Raw genomic sequence first — 15,376 nt, 5'->3', positions numbered from 1 at the left:
CACAATCTTCCTTTAGATCTCATATTTACATACTCTGATTGTACCATATTAATGCACCTCTCATACAGAAGGTGAGTTACACTTGCTCTGATTTTGCTTCTTTTACTACCAATAATCATATTACTGTTACTGTAACAGGAAAAAACCCAGCGTGCACAAGAGTGGCAAAATTTGGCCAAATCCATCCACGTGAACCCCACAGTAATTTAGTGAAATGTATTTGTTTACATTCTCTGCCCCACACACAAGCCACATCCGTGTCATTATCTGTCTCAACATGCATGTGCACAGTTCATGTATTTCATAAATTCATCTGCAGGATAAACAGGACATGGAAGGGAAACAAGGAAGGGAAAAATAAAGGAATTAAAAGGCAGGAACAGTCCCAATTTAGATACAAAGAAGCCAAGTAACAGAAGCATTTAGCATCTACTGTAGCTCAGTATTTCAACCTGGAGTGTTTTGACTGCATTTACTGCACTATTCATTTTTGCTACGGCATTCCCACAAAAATTGGCCCACGCTCCAGAACAGAGCACTGTTACAATGGTGACTTCCACAAGCAGAGGAGTGGCTCCTGAACAATCAGCTTCGATACAAGATGGAGTCAAGAATCAAATATTTAAGAGGCGAATATTCCAATACCAAATGCTTCTCTGAAACAGTTCTTGGATTACAAGCAAGACAAGCACAGCAGCAAATGCATGAAAATGATCTGAAAGACCTGAGCTCTTTCATGCACATTGTGCACATACAATGGGATGGGAATGTTCAGAAAGATAAAATTATCTTCTGTAACCAAAGCCTCGCTGCATGACTGAGAGACCCAGCTGTTGCTTTGCTTTCACCTCTCTGAGAGCAACAGTCCCTAAGGCCAAGCTCTCCTGCAGAGGACTCCTGCTCACCTGACAGATCTGACACTGCGATGGCAGCGAGGGACTAAGAGCCTGCTGTCAAAAGCCTCTGAGTCTCAGTGTCCTGCAGCTCAGGGATGTCTGTGTATCACAGAAGAAGTGCATTTTTGAGAGATGCCTGCCTAACAGAAGGTCTAATCTCAGGTATCATGAAGGTAGCATTCATTTTCAGTTTCTCATACTCATATAAGCAAATCCTTGGTTATTTGAGGCTGCCAAGTGCCAACTCTCCTCTAAGACACCCTTTAAGCTCTATGCTGCAAATGTGACTCAGATTCCCCGAGTCTCTTTAAGGAGAAGTTGCAGTACATCTGGGTCTTGGGAAGCCCAGCCAGCTCCCAGGGCTGCTGTGCTGGGAGGGCAGGGAAATTACAAGGCTTAATTTGGGAAAATGACTCTGGCTGAAGGGCTGGCCAGAACAGTTAATTCCCATGTGCTATCCTGCCAAGTCACAGAATGAAACAAAACTCATCCAGGTAGAAGGGAAACCTTGCCTAATCTGCCTGTTCTTTGAGCAAAGCAGCAGCACCGTAGGCACACTCCCGGCCACCCGGCTCCGCTCGCTTCCCTCTGGAACACAGTGCCCTACTTCGAGCGTTTGGGAAAACTGCAGCACAGGAATCAAATCAACTCTGCCTGCCCAGAGAGTAATACCTGAAATCTTACTCGGCACTAACCAGCACAATCACTTCACTTCACAATCCAGAAGGAAAAAGCTTAGGAGGCTGCAATAGGTCCGGTAAAATCCAGATTGACAATTGTTTGTGAGCTTCAAAAGCTCCAAAGAATAAGTACAGCTAAAACAGAGTAAGTTGTCATTGCTTTTCAAAGTGAAGTATTTACTCAATGGGTTCTCAAGTACCATCCTGGTGTATTAAACTGCTCTGAACTGGTTACATCAGGGTATGTCCAGCCTGGCGGAATTTTCAGACACAGACTTTTCCAGACTTCAGTATTTCTGTCACTCCCCAGAACGATTTATGTAAGGTTGAAAGATCTTCCTTTTGGAAGAAACCACTGGGTTGTGGTTGGTAAATGAACCTGTCTTCCCCAAGCATGACCTTGATCTGCATGTGAATTTACACATGAATTTACCTCGAGCGGTGCCTGTCTGAAGCTCACACTAACACAAATCTACACAGACGTAAATACACACAAATCCACTAAAGAGCTGCTCTACTTTCTAACCAGCTGAAGAATCTCAAAGATCTCATTTCTCTTCTATTTTACTCTCAGTTTTCTCCAGTACTGGCCATCCCACGTGAAATGCTTTATCAGATCCATCTGCACATTCCCTGCAGCACATCCCTCCTGGACTGAGCTCCTGTCATGGCTCAGGCAGAAGCAGCAGCTCCGGCCACACGCCGAGGCTCCATCTCCGTGTAATGACGGCAGACAACTGCGGGATGGAGCCGGATGTGTGAGAGAGGGAGAGAGGGATTTGGGGAGATCGTGGTTGTTATTGTTCCACAGTATTGTTCCTACCGTGTGGAACCCAGTAGTGATCGGTGCAGTCCAGTGCGGGAGCATCCCTCCCTCCCTCACCTGCATCAGTCGGCTCTAGCTGCTGCATCTCTGTGCTATTTATATGCTGGTGCATCAATTTAGGATTTATTGGGGAAGAGGAAGGAGAGCAGTCAGGCTTCTCTGCACCTGGAATTTAACCTGAAAAGGGAGGGCTTGCACCGTACCCTCAGCAACAAATTAAAACTACCCCTCTGCAATTAACCGAGTCTACTTCTATCAGAGATGCAGTCCTTGCTCTGAATAAGACAAGCAAGATCTTCACAAGCGCTGGAAAAATCAATATCCTCCTTCTCTCTCCCACACCCTCCGCGAAACGTCCCCTTACCTTTCATGGTCCACACTCCTGAAGCCAGGTAAAATGTGCCGGAAGCTGCTGTTCCTATCGAGCTTCGGTTGGCTCTTTGTCCTTTTGATGGAGCCTTTAAGCCGACGGCTGAGGAACCCCTGTGGGGTGAGACAAGAATACTAAATTACAAGGCAGAGGGGAGCGGGAGCGGAGCCGCCCGTGCAGCCGGGCACAGCGTCCTCGGCAGCTCCCGCATGAGCAGCGCTGGCAGCGCCTGGCGTCAGCCAACATCTGCTCCCGGCGCTCCCCGGCCGGGGCTGCGGCGCGCGAGACTCCCCGAAGCCTCTGTTGCCCTGGCAACCATCAGCTCCCATAAAAATCCCGTCTGAAAGACGAGACTGGCACATCGCGGCTCCTGACGGGAGCGGGGGCTGGCCGAGGGTCCGGCAGCCCCAGCCCAGACGCCTCCCCCGCAGAGCCGGGCACGGCCCCGGTACCTGCTCCGAGCCGCCGGGACTCGCGGCCATGGCCGGCACAGCCGGGCTCAGCTGTTTCGGCTACATGGATGGAGCTCCGGAAAGCTCGTCCTAACACCGCCCGTGGGCTCGGGGCACGGGCACCACCTTATAGAGGGAGGACAGAGAGCCCGGCTCGTTCCTTCTCCGCCGAGCCTCCTCCCTCGCGGAACAAAAGTCACAGCTCCTGGAGAGCTCCACAGCAGAGCCAGCACCAAACGATTTAATAGCAAAGCTTCTAATGTGTTATTTGCTTATTGTTAGGAGTTAATGTTCTACATAATCTGAACATTACATTTAATTTCTCCGCTAAATAAGGCACTAAAAGTATAATATTACTGTGCTGGCCGGAATCTACAGCGTATGAGAATGGTGCGAGAGGGTCAAACACTTTGGCCAGAGACAGCGGGGGACATTTTAAAGAGAAACCAGGATTTTGGGGTGAAGCCTGAAGGTGTGTTCCTTCTATGGAGCATCACAGTAAAGAAACATTTCAGCTCCACATAAACAACTCAGCAAATCCCTGCAGAACCTGAGGTTCTGCACACGCTGCTTTCCTTCCCCAGCCCCAGGAAAGGGGGAAGATGTCCAGGGATCAAACACAGCTTCTGACACGCGTGAGGAAGTGTGAGAGTACCAGAGCAGCATCCCAGCCCTGCCCACAGTGCACCCCCTGCTCCAGGCAGGAGCCTCAGGAGTTTCTCCACTCAACACACAGGAATAGATCCTCAGCAGCTCACTTTTATAAATGAATACCTTTAATATATCTTGCAGGGCGATAATCACAGTCTAACTTCTATGGAGCCTGTCATTTGTACATGCCATTTAAACACTCCTTCCCCACCTTGGATATTCATGGCTCACATTATGTCTTTCTCAAGCTGCAAAATCTCCCTGGGCACTCTGTGTGGCTCTTGTTATGGAAGTGACTTTCCTGTTCGTAAGTGCACCAAGAATTTCAAACATCTTGATAACCAAAGGTGTTTCACATTTATTAAGTGCCACTTTACTTACAAACGAGGTATGTAATATGCATTTGTGTGGAGTGAATGTTTCTCCAGGAGCTATTTGCATGACTGAAATAGCAGGAGGTATAAAACACAGGCCATCACATTGTACACTCTGTCATACTGCACAAAGCCAACCTGTGAGATAACAAAAGCCTTTTCAAAAGGGTTCTGTCCCTGAGAAATACCTTCAGAGAATTTTGTACTATAGGGAAACATGGCTGTGAAAAGAAAATTTGAGGATTTGCATTATCTAGAGCATTGTTAAGATGTTTCCCTTGGTACTCAGACCTTATCCAGCCTCCTACTCCTGGTATCAGTGTGGTATCAGCCCCACACTCACCCTATCAATGTGGTATCAGTCCCACACTCACCCTATCAATGTGGTATCAGCCCCACACTCATCCTATCAACTCTCCATGCTCTTGTTCCTCTGACTGGACTGGGCTCTGGTTGCCTGCAATGGACACTGGCCAATATTTGCTGTGAAGGGAAAATACACGCCTGGCCAAACACCTGACATTGCCCTAAACTCTGGTGAGAAGGTTCTGGCCCAGGAAAGAGAGATTGGAGTTCCTTAATCACTGCCAGCCCACCCACAAATATGTCCTCATTTTATCCAGCCCCTTCTTCAATCCAGAAATAGCTTTGAACTCTGGACAGGGCACTGACAAGGAAAAACCCAAATGCCTTCTGCAGGCAATGGTGACATTTTTCTTCCTCAATTGTACATTCCACATCTCCACAACTGCTCCATGATTCGTGCAGGATTTGGAAATTAGAATTTAGGGTTGCAACAAGACATTACTTTCCTTCTGTTTCCCATTGTTTTTACATTTGTTGCCACCAGAAGGAAATCACACAGAGCCATTTTCTGTTTTCATTGCCAGCTTCCTTGGGAGAATGAGATGTCAGAGATTTTAATGCTGATAAATTATGCTGCTATAGTGATACTTTGCACCTCCATAGTGCACACCAGAGATCAGAAAGCCTAATGTGTGAATTAATACCTTCTGTAATTTTTAGGTGGGGTAAGAAAAAAAGGCAGAAATTTGTCTGTGAAAATACAAGAGAGAGATTCTGACCTGGGGTGTGACCGCCGAGCTTTCCTAGTGAGATCATAAGGACATGATGCATTTCTTCTTCATTTATGACTTTAAACAACATTTGATTCTGATCTCCAGACAAACAAGGCTAATCCCACCCTCTGAGCATTGCCTGCTCCTCTAGCTGAGCTGCATTCTTGGCAGTTCCAGCAATTAAAGCACTGCCCTTTGCATGCATGTTCTTTATACACTTTTAAGTTTATATTGAGAGATGTCTAGGGCAGAATTGTGTCTTCCTGTGTGTGGGCAGCATTCACCACCAGTAAAAATATCTTAGCAAAGATTAAACTAGTAACTGAGAAAGGTTTCATTCAGAAGTTAATAGTCTCTATGAAATGACAAAAAATAGAAATCTGCAGTGCCCAAGGATCCCTTCAGCTAGAATAAATCATGAAATATCCTTTACAATGGAGGCAGAGGTACCAGCTGTATAAACTCATCCCTGCACAGCCTAAGATCTGAGCAAGAGGAGATCTTTTAGGGTCTTTAGAGACAATCACTATGGTCAGGAGTATGGCCCCATGCAAACCCTGAAAGCCCACAGAGCAATGTGGCACAGAATTCATTGAGCCTGGCAAGAAAGGAGGATGCCAGGAATGGAATGCTCATGGAATCCCAGAGCGGTTTGGGTTGGGAGGACCTTAAACAGCACCCAGTGTCACCCCTGCCATGGCAGGAACACCTCCCACTCTCCCAGGCTGCTCCAAGACCCGTCCTGGGGGTGTCCCAAGCCTGGCCTGGGACACTCCCAGGGATCCAGGGGCAGCCACAGCTTCTCTGGGAGCACGCAGAGCTCCCACTGAGCACCAACTTCACTTTCCAAGTGCAAGAGCGTTGCTTTTCTTGCTTTGTTTCTGCTGTTTTGCCTCTGACATCTCCAAGCCCGGAGTGCAATCGCTCTAATCACAAGAGCTGACTGAAGACATTGTAAGACACAAAGAATGAAGGCAGAAGAAAACAAAACAAATCCTTTTGAGGAATGGCTTAATCACAAGCACAGTAACTTCAGCTAAAACAGGATGGCACAATTCAAAACAGCACAATTAAATCTGCTGTGATTTGGGCTCTTTTATTACATATTTGACAAACCCAAAATCCAATGCCATCATCTCACTGCAGATCGAGGAAGGTGGGACTCTCATTTAAATTTTTCTTCCTTATCAAATTTGGCATTTTCAATTACGCTAAAACCTGGATATAATCTTATATTCTATTACAATGTTTGAATATTTTTGGTATTATAATACTTTTAAAGCATATGTGCAAACCCAGCAGCACCATATGCCTTTGAGATGCAGGAACTGTAGAATTCCACACGCCCTGGGGCAACACGAAAAAAACCAGAAAGGGGAGAGAAAAAGGGAGGGGGACAAAACTGAGCAGAGTGTTAATGACAGCAAAATCTGGAGCTCCTGTTTTATTAAACATAAAGTAATGATGCAAGTCTTGTGTCTGGAGCTGACTCCCACACCAATAATGTTCACTCGCAGTGAACCCACACGATAAAGTTATAAAGGTAAAAATTCAGCACCATGGAAACACAATAGAGATAAAATTTATAAAATGATATATCAATAAATCAGGCTGGATGCCTCATGAGCAGCTTTCTTTGGAAGAGTGCTGGCAGCTCTTCACGTTCTTTAAGCCAGGAAAACAGGGAGAGGCTGGGGCAGTGTGAGGTCTGGCTTGGGGCACTGGGAAGCACTGGGGGGCACAGGGAGGCCACTGGGAGAGCACTGGGAGGGCACTGGGGGGCACTGGGAGAGCACTGGGAGGGCACTGGGGGGCACTGGGAGGGCACTGGGGGGCACTGGGGAGCACTGGTCAGACAGGAGCACAGACACAACCCTGGCTTCTCACCCCAAACCCACACAGAACAGCCCCTACAAAGGCAGATCACAAGAATACTGAACAGATGGGTTTATTTTTATAGTTCTTCCACATCTTTTTGTTTTAGTTCAAGCAAATCTCAACTCTGGGGGACATGGGAGGACATCAGGAATTTTTTCACTACTCATAATAAGGAAACTGCTATAAATAAGTGTTTGCTGTGAGTACAAGTGTGCAATGTAGCCTTTCAGCCCAGGTCTCCATGTGTTCTGCTATGTCAGGGATAAGGTTTAAAACTGGGAGTAAATCTTTTCTACCAGACTCATTCTGGGATTTACAGTTTTTATTTTTTATATTAAACTTAATTTAATTCTGGAATTAGTTTGGGTTTTTTCTCCTCCTGCACAGCACATGGAAATATCCTCTTATTGAGGCTCCACTGAATGGATAATTAATATTTGTATTTGTGAAACAAGTAGAGCTGTGCCAACACTAAGCATCCTTTTATAGCCATAAATGTTCCAAACAAGTGAGTTTACCCATTTCTACAATTACCAATGTTAGTCTTAGCTTTCAAAATAAAAGAGAAACCTTTTTTGGGGAGCATCTGATGCTGCTTCTGACTAGGTAAAGACATCTAAGTGCACATTTTTACCTTTCTCTCTCTAGAACACGACTGCACTGAGCTACCCCAAGAATGCAGAGCCCAAAACAACCCTGAGGGTGAGTTCAGGCACCATTTGTGTCTCTTGGAAGCCCAAGAACAGAAATAATCCCCCAGGTGGTCCCTGGCAGTGAAGCAGGGCAGGAGGGGAATTTCTGTAAAGCACTGACCTTTATGGATCAAATATTTTTCATTTGTTCAGTGGTAGAAGCACAGGGCTGGAAGTGTCTGTAGCCCCTCAAACACTTCATATATCATTTATTTCTGTCAGCTCTTTCTGATTTGAACTTTGGAGTTATAAGTTGCTTTGCTGTCCTGCAGCTCTGCTCCTGTCAGGTGTGATGAAGGGCTCTGTTCAGGTGACCGAGCACATGGCCCCTATGGAATTCCCTTCCCCAAAAAAGTGCATTTCCAGGATAAACGAGGCCTGTACAGGGGCTGTTTTGAGCTTGGGCACGTGGGAGGCAAGAAAGCATCAACCTTGAGGCTGAAGACACCCCCACACTTATGAGAAACCTGCAGAAATGTTAGGAAATGACACTTCTGCAAGTTTGTCAACCAACACCTCCAAATTCTATTTACATGGCAAAGCCCAGCCTGCTCTGAAGATTTGCTCAATGCAATCCCAGGGAAAAGGAAAGCGAAAGTTTCCCAAAGTCTGCAGAGCAGGAGAGATGTGAACTTCAAAGGAAAACCAGAAGAGTTTATCCTCTCTGGGCCTAGAAATGCACCACAGATTAATGTGTGTTCTCCTTCTGAACCCATGCCTTTGTTCATGTGGGTGCAAAGTCCCTCAGTGTCTCTTGCTCCATTTAATTTGATGAATCTCAGGACTGTTCCCAGTCACCCTGTGAGCCCTAGGGGCAGAAGCAGATCAGACCATCATGGAATTTTTAAGGTTGGAAAAGACCTTTAATATCACCATAGTCCAGCTATCAACCCAGCACCACCACCCTGCTCACCACTGAACCACGTCCCCAAGTGCCACCTCCAGGAATGGGGACTCTACCATTCCCTGTGCAGTTGTTCCAACACTGGACAATCCTTTCCATGAAGAAATTCTTCCTAATATCTCATCTAAACTTCTCCTGATGTCTCACTAGGAGCAAGGAACCACCACTTGCTCTGACTGATGTTACCCTGAAACTTCATTCTAAAGGGGTGAGGAGAGCCCCTCTGAGACAGAAGTGTCTTGGAATTAGGCTAAACCCGAAAGGAATGACAAAATAGCTGCAAACCCAGTGTGTGGCCAGATGGAACTGGCAAGAAGAACTCCAGCCCTGCTGCTCCACACGCTGTGGTCAGACTTGGTCAGACTTGTGCTCTTGTTGAAGGATAAACACGGAGATCCAGCACTGAGGATGGTGAGAGGGCTGTCTGGAGCCAGGCCATGAAGCAGCCCTGGAATGGGAGAAGCAGCTCATGTTGTAAGTGCTGCTTAGCAACACTGCCCTGCCATGGCCAGAGATGAATCAGATCTGCAGTGACATTGCAAACACTCCGCTCAGCCCATCTGAAAAATCAGATGAAGATGCACTGATGTCCCCCAGGTCACCCAGGGGACAGTGTGGGTCTGACCAGGTCAGGAAAGCTGGAATTACATCAAATGAGAAGCACTGGGGGTTAATTATGAATATGGCAAATCTCACACATGTGAGTATCAGCAAATCACAGAGAAGCAGCAGTAACAGAACACATTAACACACAACATCTCATCCCTTTCCCACCTCTGGCCAATAAAGGATTGCTGCTTGAGCTCCATTTTCATAAAGATTTTACCTATCCTGTTGAAACTGCCTTGGTCACAGGGTCTTCTCCCACTGCCCTGGAGAAAGAATTCCATGGACTGGCAGCTCTCAGCTCAGGACGTTCTCCCTGATATTTTCAACTAATTGCTTCTTTGCAAAATTTCACTCTGTTCCTTTTCTGTTCTGGGAAGATTCCCTTCCCAGCCTTTGGTAAAGTAACAGGAACCTTGGGAAGTCTGGGTCTGGATTTTCCAATTAGCACCTATGACTCCCACAGAACGTGGACAGGGAACAGGTGGGACATTAATAAAGGATGAAAGAATTCAAGTGTCAGGAAGAAATCCAGATGACAACCACGCTTTGACAGTTGTTGTTACTCAGGGATCACCTGGTTTTCCAATTTGGATTCTTTTGTTCTCCTATTAAAACAAACCCACACTACTCTGGATTATTTGTTCCCAGCTCCATAATTATCATACTGTCAACATTTCACATCCCAACAAGACAGATAAATATTCCTTGGGAAGGTAGAAGAAGGGTAATTGAGCAATCAGGGATGAAATATGCAGAAACAGAGACACAGGGAAAATGTAAGTAACCTTGAAGAGCAAACCCAGTGATTCACCCAAAGAGAGCAGGACTGGGGACAGCCTGACCCAGGCAAGGATGGCACCTGCAGGAGGATTTCAGTGGGATGGAGCAGTTTCCTTATTTAACAGGCACAATGGAGTCCCCCCAACCCAGAGGACAAACTGCTGTATCCAAAACTCTGAAACATCCTGATCCAGCTCCCCTGAGGTTTTGTCAAGGGCTAAGGAGCTCAGGAGCTTTAAGAGCTGCACTTTGGAACTATTTCTGTGGGGCAGCACTTGAGCTCCAGTGGGTCACTGAGGCCTGAGCTCAGTACAGTTACACCAGGTACAAAACCTGTCTAGGAATAGTTGGCATCAACCATTGTGCCTTTCTGTTTCAGGAAAAAAAGTGTTTTTTCATATAAAGCAGATTAATTTAATTCTTTCCCAATCTCAGAAATGAGAACATGCCTTTTTAAAAGGCAGTCCCCAGGCAGATCCATGCTTCAACAAGCTTACTGTCCAAGGAGGGAGAAACGAGGGCAGGCTCGAGGAGGTGGGAGAGCAGGTAGGAGATGCTGTCAGAACAGAGGGTTTGGCAGGGCACAGAGGGAGGGGGTGAAGGCAGAGCTGTCCAAGTGATTTGCTACACTGACTGTCCCCAGATAAGCTGCAAAGCCAGGATTACTTCTCAAGTGCTCACTCCTACCATCCAAACACATCGCTCCTGGTAAAACAGGTATCAGAGCTCGCCAGGAGGAGCAATAAACACACAGGGGAGAGGAGAAAACCATCTCCATAAACCTCTTTACATTACTGCTCCCTTTTAAAGTCCACCTTTGGGTATGATGCAGAGTAAACTGGTTCATGAGTGTGTTTTATCCCTGCTTTCCCTACTTTGATGTCCTGCTGTGTCAGGCACCTCCCTGCTCACTTCCACCTGAAACCTCTGGGGCAGAGCAAATGCTGGAAAAGAGAATCCCATTTTCCACAATATTGATGGCCAGCTCTAAGTCTACAGGAAGGTATCAACACCAAGCTGCCTCATTTTCTCTGACAAACCTTGTGTGCTTTTAGTAACACATTTTCTACAAAACCAGCTGCCAAGCCAATAAATTTTAAAAAGCAGTTGGTAGATGATGTGTTTAGAGTAAAAAAAAATATTATTATCTTTTGAATGTAGGGATTCATTGTGTAATTTTGCAGTAAAAGTTATTCATTCAAATATGAAACTCATGTTCCAGGCAGATGCTCTTGGCTTCAAAGACTTTCCCCACATTTCTGCCACTTAAATTGGAACATTTGTATTCAGCAATAATTACAGCTGCAATCAAACAAAAAATGCTCACTTTTGTGAAGGTGTGGGGAATACCAACTGGAATTCAGATGATACATCAGCCCTGCATTTCCCCTATCTACCTCCCTAGACAACTCACTTCCCAGACATTGTGCAAATACTGAAGATGAAGTTCATTTATCCTCATATCAGAATTTATGAAAATGACTATTTCAGTTTGATTCACCTCCTACTTACAGCTTTGGAAAAAAGGAGAAAAATTACAATGGAAGGATAAATAAAACGCACATGTGACATTTCCAAGAGTACCAGCCTGGCTTTCATGATTTCTCCATCCTTCAGGACACAAAGATCAGAGAGCTTTTTGATTAAGAAAGCTCAGAGAGAAATGAAAACCAAGGCAAGACTACTCCCCGCTCTTTTTCTCCACCTTTACTCCTTTTCTTTCCCTCCTCAGCTCGTGCTTTGTGTCTGATTTTGGGCTGAGGTGCTGAGGAAGGTGATGTGAGGCAGCACAACTGACAATTCTCTTAAAACACTCACACTGAAAGATATAAACCAAAAAGAATATCCCTCAGGAACTGGAGGCAAAAATTAAGTTCACTGCTGGTTTATCCCTCAAAACAATAAGACAGACATTGCAAGTGACAGATCCTATTTTTGGGTCTTAGCAGTGACTATTTCTTGCCTAATTATTAGCAGTGGATTTACAGTCTTTAAAGCAGAACTTTGTCACCCTGCAGGAAATTTCAATTCTATCAGGCAGATTTAAGTGTCATTTGCTTATTCTTTAACTATTTTTGACTTGGTTGCTAATTATCAAGGAAGGTTTCGTTCCCAGAGGGCCCGAGGGCAGGGCCAGCATGTGTCCCTCAGTCACAGCCAGGGCCACACCAGCTGGGACACTCCCTTGTTTCCCAGGAAGGGATATGAAGGTCTCCTCCTCCACCCCCTAAGAAGAGCAAAAGTTTAATTCTTCTTGTGTCTAAACAGCCTCTGTCCAGGAGCAGCCCGTCCCCATCACCCCTCGCCTTTTCCATGGGACCCTTTGGGAAATGGGAAGGAAATTAACCCTGAGTTTAGTCAGGTAAAGTAACCTTAATGATGTGCTCCAGTCAGGCCAGGCTGTGCCATCATGGGAATGCCATGGAGATGATCTCCAATTCCTGCAAAAGGCAGGAATGAAGGGAGGGGACAAGGACAGGGACAGGTTACGCTGCTCAGGGTGAATCCCATTCTGCAGAGCTGTGTAGGGAACTACACGGAGCCATTCAGGAAATAAAGACATGATTAGTTCTGGAGCTAATTTCCTTGGTGCTTTGAAAAATGTTGCAGGGAAGATATGATCCACCGTAATTACGGAGGAAGATAAAGACAAGAAAGTTTCTGGCAGAGCGCCAGGCCTGGGAACACCTGAACACCTCAGGAAAAGCAGCAGAGCTTCCCCAGCTCTCTCAAATTATCCTTGATGCCTGAGCCATGAATATCACTGGGAAAAAGAGTGTGGGGAGGACAAACACAGCCTATTGCTTATCAGAGTGCAGTGCTGAGGAAAAGTGACAGCATGGAGGAGAAAGGGAATCTTGTTTCCATGGCAACTAAAGTTTGAAAAAAAGTATCTAGGAATCAATGTCATCTTCCCATGTGTGCTCCACCCAGAGCCAGGAACCAAAGTTCTTTAGCTGCAATGTCCTGAGTCCACGCAATCACCAGGAGAGAATGGCAGCAGACCTGCTGTTCCAAGCAGCTGCACTTGGTTTGGAACAACAGTGTCACCACCTGGAGAAACAGCCTCACACGAGGCAGCGTGGGGATTTGGAGGGGAAGAAGAAACCTCCAAAACAACTTCCAAACAATCAAGGGCCATAAGCTCCTCCATATCTGCTGAAGCTCTGCCACTTCCATGGGATGAACAACACAGACAAGATCGCTGCCAGCTGGGATGGGGCATCTCTCCCACGATTTCCTGGCACAGGAAATTATTACCAAATTCCTCGTTATTACCAAATTATTGGTAATAATTATTACCATTATTACCTCATTATTACCAAAGTCCACAGGTGCCATGTGAACCATCTGCAGTGAAAGACCAAGAAATTATGGCTCAAAATATGTTCTGGCAATTAAGGAGAAGTGTTTAGTCTAAACTAGAAAAAAAATCTGCCTCAAAAACAAAACTTGGTAGACATGTAGTGAAAACTGCTCAGGGTGAACTGTGGCAATGACACAGATTTCTATGAATTGCAGTGCAATGAATTCAGTATTTAAGCAAATACTGAATATCCCTGAGCTAAAGCAGTACAAATCCCCAGTGAATGAAGTTCAGAGATGAAGGTCCTGATGCAATGGGCACTCATGTTCCAGTCTCCAGGAGATTCAGATAATACCTTCCACGCTTTGACTTGTTTTCTGAAAGCACAATGTCAGTGCTACTGAAAGAGGGAGAATGGAATGTGTTTATTATCCTACCTTTCATATCTGCAGGACAATTCTTTATCTGTGACCCAGAAACAAATTAAAGGGACACTGTCATGTTGGATATTCTAATGGCCCTCTTTTCTCTGTGCTACCAGCAATGTGAGAGTTTTCAGTGCCCAGAGGTTTAAACAAATTGAAGCTTTTGTTTGTTTGCTTTCTGCCTTTCATTCACTCCATAGAAATGAAACCAGTCAGGTCCATTTGCCTCCCTACAGCCTATCAATTAGTCCAGGCTGTTTGCACTTGGGCTTCCTGGGAAGAGACCGAAAAACTATCAGTTTTTTTCTTACAGTAGCTTTGAAATGAACATTTCTGTTCAAATCATCCTTTGGAGATGGAAATCTCTAAAGAATGGTTATGGATCTAAGCATGTTGCTGAAAAATCCAGGGAGAATCTGAGATTGTTTCTCTGTCTTTGTGGGGGGAATTCAAACAAAAATACACCAGAGCACCTTAGTGTATGTTGAATTGGTAAATTACCACAAAAAATGCCAAACAAACATGTTTTAGAGAGTAAAGGCCAGTCACCTGGCTGGTTTAAACCACTTTCACCATCTATAGTGATGCCTTGAGCTGGTTTTGTTTGTTATGAGATGACCAGCAGCACTACTACATAGTCCCACTGCTTCATACAGATTTTGAATGATAGGGAAAGTGGTATAATCTTCCCAGGCCTTAGTTTACCATTTATTTTCAGGCATTATGGTAAATTGCAACCCCACAGTGCCTGCAAGCCTCAATTCATTCAGATTGGCAGAACACTTTAACAGCTCCAGATGAAAGGTGCTACAGAAGTGCCAAGTACTATCACTGTAATTATCATTCAATATACACTGATCAAAAGAATGAAATGTGAATTAGCATTTCCTATTAGCCCTACTTACTGCCTAAATGTTAAATATTCCTCCCATGGGCTCTCTCCATGAAAACACACAGGAGCTGTTGGTATTTCTCATCTGGCTACAACACTGCTTCCCCAGGAGTGGAGGAATGGAGGGATCTGAGGAGAGTCATGAAATTGGGAGAACAGCACAGGTTTTCCCACAAAAACTTGCTCAGGCTTTCTGGGGAGAGGGAGTTTGGAGCTGCTTTCTCACTCTCACTCCTTCCCTTTTCATTTCTGGCACAAGGAATCTGTCCCAGTCTCAAGGATTTTCTGCTGTTCACCCTGGGACCTTGAGCCCTGCTCGGAGTCATGGGTTTCACACAGCCCAGAGGGATCGGTCCAGTGTCCTCAGAGGCTGAGAAAGTGTAAACATCTGCAGCAGCTGGACAAAATCGATGGAACTGTGCCAATTCAGACCCTCTGCAGAGCCAGGCAACTTCCTGAAACATTTGTTTTCCGCTTTCCCACCCAAGAACTACACAGTATTTGACTTTATCTTCCCCAGAAGCACAAGTTTCCCTGTTTATGCACTGCCCAAGATTCACA

General features: G+C 45.5%; 1 protein-coding gene across 8 annotated transcripts in view; it reads right to left on the bottom strand.

Moving 5' to 3' along the window:
• The window catches only part of DAB2IP (DAB2 interacting protein), a 186,364-nt gene that overhangs the window by 93,460 nt on the left and 77,528 nt on the right, over positions 1–15,376 (bottom strand). For all 8 annotated transcript variants that reach the window (XM_086858334.1, XM_086858337.1, XM_086858338.1 and 5 more), the window contains one exon: positions 2,767–2,885. In XM_086858334.1, the coding sequence (XP_086714460.1) occupies positions 2,767–2,885 (119 nt within the window). The remainder of the gene's footprint in view (positions 1–2,766; positions 2,886–15,376) is intronic.

The sequence above is a fragment of the Cyanistes caeruleus genome, chromosome 20 (genome assembly GCF_971803275.1).
Source record: "Cyanistes caeruleus chromosome 20, bCyaCae1.hap1.1, whole genome shotgun sequence".
Lineage (NCBI taxonomy): Eukaryota > Metazoa > Chordata > Aves > Passeriformes > Paridae > Cyanistes > Cyanistes caeruleus.
This window is presented reverse-complemented; position numbering and strand designations above follow the sequence as displayed.